Source organism: Aquarana catesbeiana, linkage group LG13, assembly GCF_042186555.1.
Source record: "Aquarana catesbeiana isolate 2022-GZ linkage group LG13, ASM4218655v1, whole genome shotgun sequence".
Taxonomy (NCBI): domain Eukaryota; kingdom Metazoa; phylum Chordata; class Amphibia; order Anura; family Ranidae; genus Aquarana; species Aquarana catesbeiana.
In genome coordinates this window covers 235,658,372-235,677,346 of record NC_133336.1, presented here as the reverse complement: position 1 = coordinate 235,677,346, position 18,975 = coordinate 235,658,372, and the positions used below count along the sequence as shown (strand labels likewise).

The 18,975-nt window shown below is 50.3% G+C and overlaps 2 protein-coding genes across 5 annotated transcripts in view; one reads left to right on the top strand and one right to left on the bottom strand.

Moving 5' to 3' along the window:
- Nucleotides 1-6,390, bottom strand: part of COPA (COPI coat complex subunit alpha) — a 58,031-nt gene extending 51,641 nt beyond the window's left edge. For 2 of the 3 annotated variants that reach the window (XM_073609536.1, XM_073609537.1), the window contains exons 1-3: nucleotides 6,234-6,390; nucleotides 2,814-2,927; nucleotides 1,419-1,492 (exon numbers count right to left, since the gene is read on the bottom strand). In XM_073609536.1, coding sequence (XP_073465637.1) covers nucleotides 1,419-1,492; nucleotides 2,814-2,927; nucleotides 6,234-6,273 — 228 coding nt within the window. In that variant the 5' untranslated portion in view covers nucleotides 6,274-6,390. The remainder of the gene's footprint in view (nucleotides 1-1,418; nucleotides 1,493-2,813; nucleotides 2,928-6,233) is intronic. The other variant, XM_073609538.1, reaches the window with a different exon arrangement.
- A 16-nt stretch (nucleotides 6,391-6,406) lies between these two features.
- The window catches only part of NCSTN (nicastrin), a 35,900-nt gene continuing 23,331 nt past the window's right edge, over nucleotides 6,407-18,975 (top strand). Inside the window, exons 1-8 of one of the 2 annotated variants that reach the window (XM_073609540.1) lie at nucleotides 6,407-6,559; nucleotides 7,206-7,310; nucleotides 9,015-9,138; nucleotides 9,282-9,397; nucleotides 11,852-11,997; nucleotides 12,104-12,254; nucleotides 15,282-15,388; nucleotides 15,473-15,625. In XM_073609540.1, coding sequence (XP_073465641.1) covers nucleotides 6,502-6,559; nucleotides 7,206-7,310; nucleotides 9,015-9,138; nucleotides 9,282-9,397; nucleotides 11,852-11,997; nucleotides 12,104-12,254; nucleotides 15,282-15,388; nucleotides 15,473-15,625 — 960 coding nt within the window. In that variant the 5' untranslated portion in view covers nucleotides 6,407-6,501. Of the gene's footprint in view, nucleotides 6,560-7,205; nucleotides 7,311-9,014; nucleotides 9,139-9,281; nucleotides 9,398-11,851; nucleotides 11,998-12,103; nucleotides 12,255-15,278; nucleotides 15,389-15,472; nucleotides 15,626-18,975 lie in introns of both variants that reach the window. The other variant, XM_073609539.1, reaches the window with a different exon arrangement.

Below are 18,975 nucleotides of genomic sequence, written 5' to 3'. Positions count from 1 at the left end.
ATAAATTTTTTATTAATAATGGCAGATATCTGCGATTTTTATCATGACCACGACATTATGGCGGACACGTTTGACACTATTTTGGGACCATTGTCATTAATACAGTGATCAGAGCTATAAAATGCACTGATTACTGTGTAAATGACACTGGCAGAGAAGGGGTTAAACACTAGGGGGCGATCAAGTGGTTAAGTGTGTTCCCTCAGTGTGTTCCAACTGTAGGGGGGGGATGGACTCACTAGAACATGACAGCGATCACTGCCCTCGATTACAGGGAGCAGTAGATCTCTATCATGTCACTAGGCAGAACGGGGAAATGCTTTGTTTACATAGGCCTCTCCTCTCCATGACATGATCGCGGGCCCGAGGCGGACATAGAGTCCGCGGGACCCACGGTCACGGAGTACGCGGCGTGCGTGCGCCCACAATGCCGCGATTTAAAGGGGGACGTACCTGTGCGCCCATTTGCTTAGCTGTGCCAACGTATATCGTCATGCGCTGGTTGGCATGTGTCTAGAGAATAAAGTGGGAGTCGTTGCAGTACTTTATGTCATACCGCATTTGCGGAGCAATCGAGCGCGTACACGAGCTGCGCGTTAAGAATTGCCGGGAAATCTTCTGGGAACTGTGACGTGTCCCAGAAGTAAGGATGAGCTCAGGCGTGTTGGCAAACAGCACGTGCAAAACCCGCCAGGAAGTCGGCACCACACAGCGCTAACCACAGGCAGTGAGACATTTCCCCATCTCTGCAGCCGTGCATCGGGACAACGTCTATTGCTTGTGATTAGCGCTGTGCGGTGCCGACTTCGAGGCGGGCTTTGCACTTTCTGTTTTACTGTTTGCCAACACGCCTGAGCTCATCCTCACCCAGAAGATTGCGGGGGGGGTTGAGAGGTGAACTTCCTTCCGGTGCCTATGAAAACTAGATACCTGCTCCAACCCCAAAAAAAATTTACATGTCAGGGGGTCACGAGTACTTAAAGCAGAAGTTCCATTTTTGGGTGGAACTCCGCTTTAAGCTGAGAAAGAGTGGTAGGGTTCTGTCACAAGGTGGCCATAATTCTCTAAAAACCGGACACAACAGTCTTCAGCTTCTGCCCGGTACTATGAACTTCAAACAACCGAGTGGGGGTCTTCCTACCCACCACTAAGGCTGCTAGTTCAATAGGAATCGATGCTCAGGAGGCCTCACCTTACATACAGCTAGGTATGGGAACGATGCTGGTGAAGGACATCATCCTGCACACAGGAGGGTCACTGGACATACTAAGCAATTAGTTACTGATAGCAAGGCATCACTGCCTGGTACTGGATTTTATTACATACCACCTTACCCTGGGGGGGGGGGGGTTAAGGTATAGGGTACAAATAAAAATCGATGGTTTGAAATACACGACACACAAGAACACAACACTCACCTTGATTTTGTAGTCATCTCCTCCAGAGACAAACAGAGGCTGCTGCTTATGAAAATCAATACCACGGACCGGGCCTAGAGAGAGAAAAACAAATCATCACGGAGATACCACACATAGATTAGAACTTATAAAAGACATTAGAGTGGAACTTTACCCATAACAACTTGATTAAAAATAATGTTCTTTAGGAAGGAACAGATAGTCAAACATTAATAATTATGCGACCAAATGAGTGTGTACTGTAAACTGCCTCCAGCATTGCTCCTGTGTCTTCTTGTTGGAGGCGGCCATTTTGCTGAAGCTCCAGCAGTAAATCCTAAAGCCGAACTAAACCCATCAATTTACCAGTTTTAAAAAAAAAAACAAAAACAAAAACACAATTACATTCCTGGAATGCTGGAAATGCAAACTGTCACATCTGCTTGTGTCCTCAAAGCAGGGCAGCTAAAAAAACATTTTAAAGTCAGCAGCTACAAACACTGTAGCTGCTGACTTTAAATAAGTAGACTTACCTGTCCTGGGAGCTAATGGCTCGCGCTGCTGTCAATCACAGCCAGTGGGGAGACAGCAAGGGGGGGGGGGGGGGGTCGCAAGTCCTGTTCTGGGTATCTTATAGACACACAGAGCAGGGCTTGAGAGCGAGCATGTCCGAGTGCCCCCCCCCAGCCCAGAGCATCTGTACGTTGAAGTGGTTATACCGGGATGATGCCTGCACCTGGCATCATCCCGATATCAAAACTTGCAGGTGGCAACTCCCTGTTTGTTATTTTTTTTAATAAAACATTTAAGCCTTTAATATCACTTTAACATTCTTTCATCAGTAAGGTTTTTTTTTTAATGTAATTACTATGTTATTTTACTTGGAATTAGGAATGCTACCCACCGTGCTCAGTTAAGATCCTAAGCGCAACTCTTCCCCCCCCTCCTTTTCACAACCCCTTCTACTCCCCCCCCTTTCCCCCCCAACCCACCTCTATCCTGCCTACCCCCCCCCCCACCTCCCCTTTCCCCTCCCACCCCTACTTCCTTCCATCTCTCCCGCCTATCCCCCCCTTCCCACCTATCCCCCCACCCCAATTCAATTCTCTACCACCACCCCCCTTTCCCCCCTCTACCCCCGCCTTCCCTCCTCCTTTTCCTCTACCACACCTCTCTCCTGCCTACTCTCCCCTTTTCCCCTCAACCCCCCTACTCTTTCCTGCCTATTGGCCCCCCCCCCCCCCCCTTTCTACCACCATACCCTCCTCCTCCTTCCCTCTTACCTCCACTCCCCCCACCATTCCACCCCCCAAAAAACCCCCTCTACCCCCCCCCCCCTGTAAACCTCAGGGGGTTGCTGACCCTTCCTTTGATGGACGGCCCCTCTGGCAGAATACGGGATAAAGGGTTTCTTACCATCGTGTTCATCGAACTTGTCTATGAGGGTACACATGCGGTAATCCCACAGCTGGATGACACCGTTGTGCAGGCTGGTGAGGACCCATGGCCGCTTAGGGTGGAAGCTCAGGCCTGACAGAGAAAGGAAGAAAGAGCAAAACATTTAAAAAAGAGGACCTGTCACTAACTCTGCATGTTCACATTCCTGACAGGTCATAATATACAGAAATAAAAAAAAAAAACCTCCATCAGCATTCGTTTTTGTCTAACCCCAGGGAGCTAAACAAGGAACCCCTTTCATATCGTGGTCCATCTATCAATGGTGGTCCGGTGGTGCCGTTTATGAACAGAACTGAATAAATAGCCACGTTTGGCGGCTGATTCGCTGTGTACAGAGCGGCCTTTAGACAGCCGCCTCCACCATCACATTACGAGTGCAACATTTGGGTGACCCACAAGAACATTTAGTTTCGTCTTGTGACGGCCTCCCACGCCAGCCACCCACTTGTGAGGCAACTATGTGATGACGTCCCCGTCTCTCCCCCCCGGGAGGGCTGCGATAGACTCACCCGGGAGAGAGGATTTCTAGATCTCATTAACCAGTTTTCTTTTCACATACATCTGTCCACCGAGTCCCACGCTGGCAGAGACCATCATGGCTTACCGTAACTGTTACACATAATAATGTCCTTATGCATTATACACAAAAGTAAGTACACCCCTCACATTTTTGTAAATATTTTATTCTATCTTTTCATGTGACAACACTGAAGAAATGACACTTGTCTACAATGTAAAGTAGTGAGTGTACAGCTTGTATAACAGTGTAAATTTGCTGTCCCCTCAAAATAACTTAACACACAGCCATTAATGTCTAAACCGCTGGCAACAAAAGTGAGTACACCCCTAAGTGAAAATGTCCAAATTGGGCCCAATTAGCCATTTTCCCTCCCCCGGTGTCCTGTGACTTGTTAGTGGTACAAGATCTCAGGTGTGAATGGGGAGCAGGTGTGTTAAATTTGGTGTTATCACTCTCACTCTCTCATACTGGTCACTGGAAGTTCAACATGGCACCTCATGGCAAAGAACTCTCTGAGGATCTGAAAATAAAGAATTGTTGCTCTACATAAAGATGGCCTAGGCTATAAGAAGATTGCCAAGACCCTGAAACTGAACTGCAGCACGATGGCCAAGACCATACAGCAGTATAACAGGACAGGTTCCACTCAGAACAGGCCTCGTCATGGTCCACCAAAGAAGTTGAGTACACATGCTCAGCGTCATATCCAGAGGTTGTCTTTGGGAAATAGACGTATGAGTGCTGCCAGCATTGCTGCAGAGGTTGAAGGGGTGGGGGGTCAGCCTGTCAGTGTTCAGACCATACGCTGCACTCTGCATCAAATTGGTCTGCATGGCTGTCGTCCCAGAAGGAAGCCTCTTCTAAAGATTATTCACAAGATGTCCACCCCCCTGTGAGGCGCCAACGCAATGACGTCCCCCCCCGTGAGGCGCCAACGCAATGACGTCCCCCCCCCTGTGAGGAGCCAACGCAATGACGTCCCCCCCCCTGTGAGGAGCCAACGCAATGACGTCCCCCCCCTGTGAGGCGCCAACGCAATGACGTCCCCCCCTGTGAGGCGCCAACGCAATGACGTCCCCCCCTGTGAGGCGCCAAGGCAATGACGTCCCCCCCTGTGAGGAGCCAATGCAATGACGTCCCCCCCTGTGAGGAGCCAATGCAATGACGTCCCCCCCTGTGAGGAGCCAATGCAATGACGTCCCCCCCTGTGAGGAGCCAATGCAATGACGTCCCCCCCTGTGAGGAGCCAATGCAATGACGTCCCCCCCTGTGAGGAGCCAATGCAATGACGTCCCCCCCTGTGAGGAGCCAATGCAATGACGTCCCCCCCTGTGAGGAGCCAATGCAATGACGTCCCCCCCTGTGAGGAGCCAATGCAATGACGTCCCCCCCTGTGAGGAGCCAATGCAATGACGTCCCCCCCTGTGAGGAGCCAATGCAACGACGTCCCCCCCTGTGAGGAGCCAACGCAATGACGTCCCCCCCTGTGAGGAGCCAACGCAATGACGTCCCCCCCTGTGAGGCGCCAACGCAACGACGTCCCCCCCTGTGAGGAGCCAACGCAATGACGTCCCCCCCTGTGAGGAGCCAACGCAATGACGTCCCCCCCTGTAAGGTGCCAACACAATGACATCCCCCCCTGTGAGGCGCCAACACAATGACGTCCCCCCCTGTGAGGCGCCAACACAATGACGTCCCCCCCTGTGAGGCGCCAACACAATGACGTCCCCCCCTGTGAGGCACCAAGGCAATGACGCCCCCCCCCCTGTGAGGCGCCAACGCAATGACGTCCCCCCCCTGTGAGGCGCCAACGCAATGACGTCTCCCCCCCGTGAGGCACCAACGTGATGACGTCCCCCCCCCTGACTTCCATGTAATAATGGCTGCTCGGTGAGGACGCCCGCCACGAGGCTCCTATACTGTCAGTTGCCCTTATTTCAAGGCTGGCAATCAAATAAATAGCGTGACCTTCTCATGGTAAATGAAAGGTGAACTCCCTGCACTATGAGGTGCACATAGCCGCCCCGCCCCCCGTGATGCACCACACACCCCCAATACACAGTCCCAGAGCGAGGATCCATCATAAACACTTGCAGTGACGACACGCATTGGTCAGTGTAGCCATGTGACTGCGCCGAACAATGAGAAGTGAGGCTGCTTCTTATAGCATGGGGTACAAGAAGAAAGAGGAGCTTTTTTCATTGGTCAGTACGGTCACACGGCTACATCGGCCAATGAAGACCTGCCCCCCATCATGTGCAGAGGGTTCTGAAGGGTGGGGCGGGATATTTGGGGGATTTTTTTTATTTTATTTTTTTAAACATGCACCCCTCCCCCCCGCCCCTCTGATCTCCAGTCTAGGAAAGAACGACTTGACGTCATCCGTCTGCTGCAGGTGGGAGGAACATTTCCTCAGTCTCCTCCCCCCAGTGATCACTTGGACTGTACAGTGTAACTCTATAGTAAGATGAGAGGGTGCAGCTGGCGCTGATTTCTCTTTTTTTTTTTAAGCAAAAACAAAAAACAACGTAAATATAAAAAGCAGAAAAGTTGCGCGGTTGTCGTTATCCCTTAAAAACGAACGAACGATGGGAATTTCCGATCGCTGTGATTGGCTGCGCCCCCCCAGGATGAGGCCTGTACAGGGAAAGGGTCATTCCTGGACTACAACCCTCCTGAGGAACTACAAGTCCCACAATGACAGGGAATGGGGGGAGGTTAGGCTGGGCCTTGAGGTTCCTCAGGGGCCCAGCAGACATTTACCCCCCCTCCCCCCATTCAGCCTGTGTAGGCCCAGAATGCCCCCCCCCCTCCAACAATGTATTATCCCCCCCCCCCCCCAGGGGGGTCCCTCTTACCCTTCACCCGGGCAGACTTGGTCTCGAACTTGGTCAGCATCTCTCCGGCCGCCCGTCACACGTCACCCCAACACCGTCCCGGAAGTGCCGCGTTGGACCCAAACGCGAGCATGCGCGGACTAGCGCCGCACCGACTCCGCCCACACACACAGCCAGCGCGTCCGGGTCCGCCCACTAACCCGGCCCGGAGACCTGGCGGAAGTGGAGCCGAGTGCTGGCGGAAGAAGGCCGCGATGGGCCTCCTGGCAGGGCGGAAGTGGAGCGGCTGATGATGATGATGGCGGCGGCCGGTGTCTTCCTGGGGTTCTCTCTGGTGCTGCTGACTGGTGAGCGAGTCTACCGGGAGGTGAAGGGGATGGGGATGAGCGGATCGGTCCCCGGGTCATGTGATCTCTGATTCCATCACAGCCTGGAGGAGGGCGGAGTCACGTGATGAATTCCCTGCCTGCAGCCTGAGAACTGAGACTTCCCTGAGGGGGGGGGGGGGCCCTGTGTGACCCCCTGTGTGATCTCCCCCCATTCCTCTAATAATATTATTATATATACTCATCATGTGACCAGAGTTTAAAAAGAGGAGTCCCGGGGCTCTCTGCTGTTCACAGAGGAGTCCCTCCATTCCTCTATTATTATAATATATATATATATATACAGGTCATTTATTATTATAATATATATATACAGGTCATTTATTATTATTATTATATATACAGGTCATGTGACCAGAATTTACAAAAGAGGAGTCCTTCCATTGCTTCATCGTCATCATTTATTTATTTCTTTATACCGGTCATGTGATCAGTGTTTATTATTTATACCCGTCATGTGATCAGTGTTTATTATTCATACCGGTCATGTGATCAGTGTTTATTATTTATACCCGTCATGTGATCAGTGTTTATTATTGGGCTGGGAATTGGGGGGGTGGAGGTATATTTAAAAATGATTGAATAACGATTGTATTGTATCTCTCAGGTCTGTGTCAGGGGAATTCTGTGGAGAGGAAGATCTATATCCCACTGAACAGTACGGCTCCGTGTGTCCGACTTCTCAACGCCACTCATCAGATCGGCTGCCAGTGTAAGACCCCCTCATACCCCCCCTCCCTGCAACAATTCTAGAGGATGCTGGAGGGAATTAGGAAGTAAATGTAACCAATGGTTGCTAGTTCCCTCTAGCATTCTCTAGAATTGTTACATTGTATCTCTTACTTCAGATCACCCCAATTCCTGGAGCTTCACCCCTCAGATCATCCCAATTCCTGGAGCTTCACCCCTCAGATCATGCCAATTCCTGGAGCTTCACCCCTCAGATCATCCCAATTCCTGGAGCTTCACCCCTCAGATCATCCCAATTCCTGGAGCTTCACCCCTCAGATCTTCCCAATTCCTGGAGCTTCACCCCTCAGATCATCCCAGTTCCTGGAGCTTCACCCCTCAGATCATCCCAGTTCTTGGACCTTCACTCCTCAGATCAGTCCAACTCCTGGACCTTCACCCCTCAGATCATCCCAATTCCTTCACCCCTCAGATCATCCCAATTCCTTCACCCCTCAGATCATCCCAATTCCTTCACCCCTCAGATCATCCCAATTCCTTCACCCTTCAGATCATCCCAATTCCTGGACCTTCACTCCTCAGATCATCCCAATTCCTGCACCTTCACTCCTCAGATCATCCCAATTCCTGCACCTTCACTCCTCAGATCATCCCAATTCCTGCACCTTCACTCCTCAGATCATCCCAATTCCTGCACCTTCACCCCTCAGATCATCCCAATTCCTGCGCCTTCACCCCTCAGATCATCCCAATTCCTGCGCCTTCACTCCTCAGATCATCCCAATTCCTGCACCTTCACTCCTCAGATCATCCCAATTCCTTCACCCCTCAGATCATCCCAATTCCTTCACCCCTCAGATCATCCCAATTCCTTCACCCCTCAGATCATCCCAATTCCTGGAACTTCACCCCTCAGATCACCCCAATTCCTGCACCTTCACCCCTCAGATCATCCCAATTCCTTCACCCCTCAGATCATCCCAATTCCTTCACCCCTCAGATCATCCCAATTCCTTCACCCCTCAGATCATCCCAATTCCTGGACCTTCACCCCTCAGATCATCCCAATTCCTGGACCTTCACCCCTCAGATCATCCCAATTCCTTCACCCCTCATTTCATCCCAATTTCTGGACCTTCACCCCTAAGATCATCCCAATTCCTGCACCTTTACCCCTCAGATCACTCCAATTCCTGCACTTTCACTCCTCAGATCATCCCAACTCCTGGACCTTCACCCCTCAGATCATCCCAATTTCTGCACCTTCACCCCTCAGATTATGCCAATTCCTGGACAATCACATCTCAGATCACTCCAGTTCCTGGACCTTCACCCCTCAGATCACCCCAATTTTAGAACCTTCATAAATGTAAGGGTTGCACATTTATATCTGCAACGATTTCACCAGCTGGAGAAGGAAGGTAGGCAGGTGCTTCACATATAGACAACCACAGCTAGGCCTACACTTCTACTGGGAGGTGGGCCAGCACCTCAACCTCAGTAATACCTGGGTGCCCTCTCTGAAACATCATGGAGGGGTCCTCTGGAAGACCACTCTGATGCTGAGCGCCTGCAATGTTCTGATCCAGCAGGTGCCACTGAAAATGACACTACGTGTCCGCCCTGCCAAGTAGATGTTGACCCAAACACTAACAATCTCATGTAAGCTCTTCGTTGGTGATGTCATTTGTTGGCCTGGCTCTGTGAAGTTTTCTTGTGTTTTCAGCTTCCAGGAATGGTGACACGGGAGTTATCCACGTGGTGGAGAAGGAAGAAGATCTGCCTTGGGTACTAGAGACCGGCCCCACGCCACCCTACATGGTGCTGCTCGATGGCAACTTATTTAACAAGTAAGACCTGATAAACTAAGTAGACATACACACTTTTTATAACTAGCTAAACCATTTATAATTACCGGAGACTTTTATTATCCTATAATTTCCTGTTTCTGACATCTGTTTATGCTGTAAAAATTTTTTTTTTTTCTCTGCAGGGAAACGCTCCAGAAACTGAAGGGCAGCACTCGTGTGTCTGGGATAGCAGTCACCTACGCCAAGCCCCCTCCGGAAGGCTTCTCTTTGGATGTACAGTGCCCCAATGATGGCTTTGGTAAGGCTACAGTATTAACCCCTTCCTATCCGCCCTATAGCCGAAAGACGGCTACAGCGCGGGCTTAATTTACCGGGAGGGCGGTACATGGATTCCTGTGATCCCGCCCCCCTGCGCCTAGTCCTTCAGACTCAGCTGATCACAGATCGGGGTAAAGGACCAATCACAGCAGCCCTTTACCACGTGATCGGCTGTGTCCAATGGCAGCTGATTAAGATGTAAACACAGGCCGCTTATCAGCTTTTCTTTGCTCACGCTGAACCGGCTTTTGTTAAAGGGACATCAGCACTGATTATCAGTGCAGTCACAACAGTGCCCACCGGTGCTGCCAATCAGTGCCTCCTCATCAGTGTCACCTATCATTGACGCCTACCAGTGTCGATCAGTGCCGCCGCCTATCAGAGCTCATCAGTGTAGCCTATTAGTGCCCAGACATCCACTTCTTTACAGTGTTAGATGGGTTAGTGTTGGATTGTGGATGTCTGTAGATGCAGGGATTTTAATGTTTGGGTGGACTTCTACTTTTAACCCCTTCCCGACCAGCCACCGCAGTTGTACTGTGGCAGGTTGGCCCCCCTGGGCGAACCGACGTAACTGTGCGTCGGTTCCCCTCTCTCTGCTTAGGGGTCTCTGAGAACCGAGCGATCAGCAGTGTTTGATCGCTCAGTTCTCAGCCTTAGAGCCTGCGGGGGACTGATGCAGCATCCACCTAGGTAAGTATGATTCTAAAAATGCAAAATCCCATACTCCTCTTTTAACCACTTAAGGACCAGGCCTATTTTTCAAACTTGTTGTTTGCAAGTTAAAATATTATATAAAAATATAATAAATATATATATATATATATATATATATATATATATATATATATATATATATAATATCTCTATCTATCTATCTTTTTTTTTCAGACACCCTAGAGAATAAAATGGCGGTCGTTCTTTCTGTATACTTTCTGTCACACCGTATTTGCGCAGCGGTCTTACAAGCACAAATAGAGCTTCCTTTTGGTGGTATTTGATCACCCCTGCGGTTTTTATTTTTTGCACTATAAACAAAAATAGAGCGACAATTTTGAAAAAAACGCATTATTTTTTTTACATTTTGCTATAATAAATATCCCCCAAAAATGTATAAAAACTTTTTTTTTCCTCAGTTTAGGCCAATATGTATTCTTCTACATATTTTTGTTAAAAAAAAAAGCAGTAAGCGATTATTGATTGGTTTGCGCAAAAGTTATAGCGTTTACAAAATAGGGCATAGATTTATGGCATTTTTATTAATAATTTTTTTTTTTTTTACTAGTAATGGCGACAATCAGCGATTTTTATCGTGACTGCGAGATTATGGCGGACACATCGGACAATTTTGACACATTTTTGGGACCATTGTCATTTATACAAAAATCAGTGCTATACAAATGCACTGATTCCTGTGTAAATGACACTGGCAGTGAAGGGGTTAACCACTAAGTGGTAGTGTAGGGGTTAAGTGTGTCCTAGGGGCGTGTTTCTAACTGTGGGGGGGCGTGGCTGTGTGTGACAAGTCACTGATCTCTGCTCCGATGACAGGGAGCAGAGATCAGTGACACTGGCACTAGGCAGAACGGAGAGATGCTTGTTTACATCAGCATCTCCCCGTTCTTCCTCCCCGTGAGACGATCGCGGATATCCCTGCGGCGATCGAGTCCGCGGGACCCGCGATCCGACTCACGGAGGTCCCGACCGGCGCGCACGCGATGGCACGGCGGCAAATTTAAAGGGACGTACCTGTACGCCCATTTGCCTGTCCGTGCCATTCTGCCGACGTATATCGGCGTGCGCTGGTCGGGAAGTGGTTAAGCATGACAGGACCTCTTAGATATGAGATCTGGTGTCAACAAGACCTCAGATCTCACATTTAACACTTAAATGCAATAAAAAAAAATAAAATAAATGTCTTTAAAAAAAAAAAAATTCCCTTTAAGACCATTGGGCAGAAGTGACGTTTGACGCTTTCATTATCCAATGTTATGGAGCAGTGTGGGAGCCATCTTTCCCTCACTTGGCTCCATGCTACTGAGGGGGCAGCATCTGATCATCTCCGCCGCTACCGATGGCTCCAGTAAGCGGCGTAGACGACCAGAGCGCGACGGGAGGGGGGCACCTCTCCCACCGCCGATAAAAGTGATCTCGCGGCGAATCCACCGCAGAGACCACTTTTATCTGAAAGAGGACCGCCCGCTGTTAAAGGAAATACCGGGGCTATGGCAGCTATGTGCTGCCATAACCCCGGTATTTTACATCGAAATACCGACGTATAACGACGGCGGCTGGTCCGTGAGTGGTTAAAGAAAGATAATCGCCTGCCCATTCAGGGTAAAGTAGTGGTTCGCGTTGAACTCATTTGTAAGGCCTCCACCAGTTTTAATGTAACGGCAGTTGAACCGCGCTCCGCTCTGCTCTTGATTGACAGGTCTTTACACCAACGAGCACGGCTCGCAGTACGCACACTGCAACGGAAGCGTATGGAACCCCCTGGGCACCGGCTTCTCCTACCAGGATTTCAGATTTCCTGTCTTCCTCCTTGAGAATGAAAACGAGACGGAGGTCATTAAACAGGTGAGCCGCCTCGATGAGCCGAATGGAGGGGCGTGTCTGTGACCAAACTGCGTTGGAGAAAAAAAAAAAGTCAAGTCACTAACTGCTCTCTGTCTTTCCTGTGCAGTGTTACAGGGATCACAACGTACCCGGGAACGACAGCGTGCCGCGCTACCCGCTCTGCGCCATGCAGCTCTCCGCCCACATGCACGCTGTTACCAGTTCTGTCACCTGCATGAGGCGCAACTCCATCCAGACGTCATTCAGTATAAATCCTGGTGAGTGGGTCGGGAGGTGCTGTTGGGTCAGGCTGGTGTCATGTTTTGTGGCTTTTCCCTCCTTCTGAAATCTCACTTTTGACCGCTTCAGGAGCGCCCGCCTGCAATGTACTGCGGACAGGCACAGCGACGTTACCTATATGTTGCTGGCCTCTTCCGGGTACAGCGCATGCGCGCCGCCGCATGCCGTGATTAGACAGAGTGGGATTTTGTCAGCAGGTCCGGCCGTGAATCGTTGGCTGGGACCTGCTGACAAAATCCCACTCTGTCTAATCACAGCGCATGCGTGCCGCCGCCTCGCGCCGTGATTAGACAGAGTGGGATATTGTAGTCAGGTCTGGTAGTGAATCGTTGGCTGGGACCTGCTGACAAAATCCCACTCGGTCTAATCACAGCGCATGCGCATGCGTGCCGCCGCCTCGTGCCGTGATTAGACAGAGTGGGATATTGTAGAAAGGTCTGGCCGTGAATCGTTGACTGGGACCTGCTGACAAAATCCCACTCTGTCTAATCACGGCACAGCGCATGCGTGCTGCCGCCGCACGCCGTGCTTAGACAGAGTGGGATTTTGTCAGCCGGACCTGCTGAGTCAGCTGTGTCCAATCACAGCCCAGAGCCCTGTGTTGACAATCAACACAGGGCTTTGTACAGAAGGAATGATCTTGTTGTTTATTGGGAGAAGGAACAAAGAGATATGATATAACTATACGTTGCTGGCCTCTTCCGGGTACAGCGCATGCGTGCCGCCGCTGGCTCACGCCGTGATTAGACAGAGTGGTATTTTGTCAGCAGGTCCCAGCCAATGATTCACGGCCGGACCTGCTGAGTCAGCTGTGTCCAATCACAGCCCAGAGCCCTGTGTTGACAATCAACACAGGGCTCTGTACAGAAGGAATGATCTCGTTGTTTCTTGGGAGAAGGAACAAAGAGATTTTTAGTAAAAAAAAAAAAGCAGCACTTAATACACATATTAATACTTGTTAGGCACACATTTAAAGTGATTGTAAATGCTTTTTTTTTTTTAAATAACATACATGTTATACTTACCTCTGTCAAAAATCATGAAATCAGGCCGAGACAGAAGTACAGTAAAATCACACTTGTTTAATAATAAAAGTAAAAAGAACAAACGTAGTCAAAACATAGCCAAAGTTCAGTAACTGGAATGGATAGTCAGCCAAGTCAGAAGTCAGGGATCAATGTAGTGGAACAGCAAGCGGGATCTGGAGCCAGAAGGGATGTCGGCAAAGCAGGTCTTGATCAGGATCGCAGGAGATAGTTTCTGTGATGTTGACCAAGGCGAAGGCAGAGATCCTCTGGACTGGACGGCTTAAGTAGGCAGGGCTGACGAGCAGGATATCATCAACAGCTGAGTACCTGTGGAGTGAGATGGGAGCTGGCAATTGGCCAACAGCTGAGCGGCCAGCTCAGAGAAGGAAGGGCTGAGCCCAGCCCTGACAACCTCCTCCTGTTGCAGTTGGTTTTGCACGGAGCAGCCCAGATCCTCCCCTTCTCGGGGTCCCTCTTCGCTGCTCCTGGCCCCTCCCTCCTATCGAGTGCCCCCTCAGCCAGCAGCTTCCTATGGGGGGAACTGGAGCCCAGTCAGAGCTCCGTGCGTCCATTCAGATACGGAGCCCCGATCCGGCCCCTCCCGCTCTCTCCCCTGATTGGCTAACTGATTTTGATTGACATCCGCCTGAGCCAATGCGCGCCGCTGTGTCTCAGCCAATCAGGAGGAGCGTCCTGGAGGGCTTAGGCATTCGTGGACATTGCTGGAGAGAGATGGGGGCTCAGGTAAGTAATTAGGGGGGTGCTGGGGCGGCTGCTACACATATAGAATGCATTAAAGTGGCTGTAAACCTCTCTGTGCAACTTGTAGTTATAGGTAAGCCTATAATAAGGCTTTACGAATAGGTACTATAAATATCTCCTAATACATGCGCCGTTTAGGAGATATTTACCTTGTAGTGCGCTGTGAAGAAAAGGGCTTCCGTGACGTATCTTCACTAGCAAGTGCCGTGACTGACGGCTCCCTCGTGACTCCGGCCAGTCACAGAGCCGGAGTCTGCGGCCCCCCGGAAGGAAGAGGGGCGAAGATGGATGCGGCCACCAGCGGGGACATTGAGGGCTTCGTTTGCAGGTAAGTGTCCCATAATGTGCTAGTATGTACTAACCGCTAGTACACCGCTATCGCTTCCGCTGTGTATTGGCTACTCCTGAGCAGCGTGTTGACGTCGCTCCAATAGGCTCCGCCCTTACGTGTTGCGTCCCTGGGATGGGGACTTCTATACCTACAACCTCTGCTGTATATCCCCAGTGCAAGATCTAAGGCACTGCTGCCTCTGATGGCTAATCTCAGGAAAATTGGAGTGAGATTTAGTGATGTCACTGTGTTGCTCATTATGCTCTTTGTCAGAGGCTCTGACGTGAAGACGCAAAGCCCTGCTTTTAACAAGATGGCCGCTTCCACAAAGAGACACAGAGCATGGTAGGTCAGTAATGAGGTAAAGACTAATCTAAGGTGTGCCCAAAAAAGGTAGACAGGACAAGTCACCAGTAGACTGCAGGCAGACCACAGACAATACTAGTGACTTGTCCTTTAAACCCTGTCTAACTTTTTTGGGCACACCTTAGAGCACCTAAGTAAAACACAAGGCCCGCGGGCCGAACACGGCTCTCCAGGCCATTTCATATGGCCCTCCTCTGGTCATCCTCCAGAGCCTGTACTTTCTGCTTCCCAGCAATGCCCCCAGCTTCTTCCCAGCAGCAGCAGCACAAGGAAATGTAAGGGAGGTTGGGTGGCTCTTGACATCTGATGGTGGGGGCTCCTAACATCTGATGTAAGGGTGCTCTGGACATGTAGTCTAACGGTTACAACCAGCCCTTTGAGGGCCACCCCAATACTGATGCGGCCCGCAATGAAACTGAGTTTGACACCCCTGCCTTAGAGTTTAGTTCCACTTTGAGAACATTGTGGCCTTCCTGGTTGGGTTGTGTGTATTGACTATCCCCTCTGTCCTTCAGAAGCTGTGTGTGACTCGCTTGCCGGTTACAATGTCTGGAGTGCCATAAAGCCCATCAACACTTCCTTAACGTTGCTGCCGGAGGAGCAGGTGGTGGTGTCCGCTGCCAGGGTGAGTCAAGAAGCGTCACTTATAGTAACTTTGCTGTCTGTGTCTTTTTGATTTTTTTTTAGTTATCTTTATTATTGTTAACAGTTGGATGGCCGTTCGTTCTTTTGGAACCTGGCGCCGGCGGCAGAGAGCACCGTCTCGGCACTGGTCACCCAGCTGGCTGCGGCGGAAGCTCTCCATAAAGTCAACGACACGCAGTCACTGCCCAGAAACATCATGTTCACCTTCTTCCAGGGGGTAAGGGTCCTTGTGGTTCACGCTATGTCTTCCTGTGATGGCGGAAAGTGTCTGCTGCCTAAAGCAACCAAACAAATTGCAGCTCTCTTGTAATTGGATAGGAAAAGTAGGAATCTGATTGGGTGCTACATACCGCTGCTGTGCTTTCATTTGCTCCAGGTTTTTTTTAGGATTCCTGTACTGAGCAAATATGTAAACTGCTGACTCCTGAAAAATGGAGTTCCCTGGTTGTCACCGACCAAGGATAAGGATTTTGAAGGGCTCATTTACGCTTTGCTTCGATTTTAACAGACATTAAAGTGCCTACCGCTTCAACATGCTTTATTGAAGCTTTATTGAAGCTTGGCAAATGCTCTGTGATTGTTGATTTTCTATTTGTGTTAAAGGGGCCCAGTAGTACCCTCTGTTCAGCAGATCTCCAGCATATTGATACTCTCGTTCAGCGGATTCCCTTCTCTGTAGTACCCCCAACTCTGCAGATCCCCCCACTCAGTAGTAACCCCCAGCTCTGCTGATCCCCCACTCAGTAGTAGCCCCCAGCTCTGCTGATCCCCCACTCAGTAGTAGCCCCCAGCTCTGCTGATCCCCCACTCAGTAGTAACCCCCAGCTCTGCTAATCCTCCACTCAGTAAGTACCCCCAGCTCTGCTAATCCTCCACTCAGTAATACTCCCAGCTCTGCTGATCCCCGACTCAGTAGCAAACCCCAGCTCTGCTAATCCCCCCACTCAGTAGTAACTCCCAGCTCTGCTGATCCTCCACTCAGTAGTAACCCCCAGCTCTGCTGATCCTCCACTCAGTAGTAACCCCCAGCTCTGCTGATCCTCCACTCAGTAGTAACTCCCAGCTCTGCTGATCCTCCACTCAGTAGTAACTCCCAGCTCTGCTGATCCTCCACTCAGTAGTAACTCCCAGCTCTGCCGATCCCTCCACTCAGTAGTAACCCCCAGCTCTGCTGTTCCCCAGCTTAGTAGTAACCCCCAGCTGTGCTGATTCCTCACTCAGTAGTAACTCCAAGCTCTGCTGATCCTCCACTCAGTAGTAACCCCCAGCTCTGCTAATCCCCCCACTCAGTAGTATCTCCCAGCTCTGCCGATCCTCCACTCAGTAGTAACTCCCAGCTCTGCTGATCCTCCACTCAGTAGTAACTGCCAGCTCTGCCGATCCTCCACTCAGTAGTAACTCCCAGCTTTGCCGATCCTCCACTCATTAGTAACTCCCAGCTCTGCCGATCCCTCCATTCAGTAGTAACTCCCAGCTCTGCTGATCCTCCACTCAGTAGTAACCCCCAGCTCTGCTGATCCCCAGCTTAGTAGTAACCCCCAGCTCTGCTGATCCCTCACTCAGTAGTAACCCCCAGCTCTGCTGTTCGACCACTGAGTAGTAATTCTCAGCTCTGCTGATCCTCATCTCTATCTGGTCATCACTCACCTCCCGCTATATCAGTGGTTCTCAACCCTGTCCTCAAGTACCCCCAACAGGCCATGTTTTGGAAATTTCTAAAATAGCTGTCCAAAATACCAAGCCATTGACTCTGATTTAAAGCCCCTGTGCAAGATAAAGGAAAACCTGCAAACATGGCCTGTTGGGTGTACTTGAGGACAGGGTTGGGAACCACTGCGCTATATTACTCCAATGCTGCTCATCACATCTGCTAGTTTGTCCTGCTCCGGTCCCCCAGCTCTGCTGATCCCCCTGCTGCTCGGTCCTCTCTCTCCGGTCCCTGTTCAGCTTCCGCTATAGCATACCCCATGTTGCACCACGTGTGCCGCCTGCTAGTTTTTTCGCTCTAGTCCGGACACCGCTCACCTTCCTGCTGGCTCCACGCTGCACACCAGATGTGACGTCTGCACCAGACCCTCCCACATTATATACACATGAACCAGAAGTGTCTGCTGATGACATTTTTCTGGTTCTCTTGGGTTCCCAGTGCATCCTGGGAGATCTCATACCTGCAATACCTCCAAAACATAGCAAAGCTAAAGCTGAATAAAAAGCCTCTCAAAAGCTTCAGGTGCTGTAAGCGAGTGTTGTCATAGACTTCTATGGAGGCTTTGGAGACGCTTTGACGCAACTTGGGGGGGGTCAACTTTGAAGAAAAGCAAACGCAACGTGTGAACAGGACTGTAAGGTAACCATTTTATTTAATGAGAGGAGCTTTGATTGGCATTCAATTAAATGAGCAATTAAAGCTGAACTCTAGCTACAACCACCACCCTAATTAATTGCATGGCTAGTTGCTTATCTAAATGTGTGGTCACATGATGCACCAGGTCCTTCTGTCATCTTCACGGCAGAGGAGGAAGGTCCTCATTCAGGTAATGCTTGAGTGACACGGACACGAGGGGGGGCGTGGCTTGCCTACACCCCTGATGGCTGCCTGAATCCTCTGCTCCGCACAACCCATGGCTAATAGCGGCTCCACAGTGCAGTACACGGGACATAAAACACCCGACTATCCTCACCACTGTTCACAGAACGACCAGGCACAATGCTGAAGAGGAGAAAACAACTTAATATGCCTCAAGAGCTGACGGATTTCTTCCCCCTGGCCGGAGCGAGCCGAGGACAAGATGGCGCCGGCACCTCACACAGCACTGCAACTCAGCTCTCCCTTCATGCTGACGGCGGCGGACCACAGCGCCCAGGCTTTCCTAATCTGGCTGACTGTGAGTACTCTCCACCCCGATCACCCTCCTCTGCCTCCCCAGTTAAATCTAAGCCCAGGAGAGAGGATGACACCCCAGGACAGAGCCCCTGTATACCATTTATTCTGCCTCCTCCTCATATACAGCATCCCTCAGCAATAGATAATTTCCCTGCCTCAGACCAGCCTATCTCTGAGCACACAATGAAGAACATGCTGATATCCCTTAAACAGACACTGTACACAGATCTTTCAGCTGCAGTGTCCTCGCTGGCTAATGTAGTGCAGCACCAGGACCACCGTCTTCAACACGTTGAAAACAAAATGTCTGATCTCCTCACTGCCCACAATGATACAGTGGATGTATGCACAGCACATGAAGAGGAGATGCAAGCGATTAACCTTAAATTAGCAGATCCGGAAGACCGTTCGCGTAGGAACAATATTAAGTTCTGCAACATACCCGAATCGGTACATCTACCAGATCTGGTGCCTTTCCTGCAATCCCCAATGCGGACACTGGTACCTGATTTAACCGACAGGGATCTGGAAATTGATAGAGCCCACAGGCTACCAAAGCCACCCCACCTCCCGCCAGAGAAATCACGAGATGTATTAGCGTGCATACATTTCTACAACGTAAAGGAGAAGGTGATGCTTGCCGCCAAGCGAACCTCTAACCTCCCTGAACCGTTCAGGGCAAT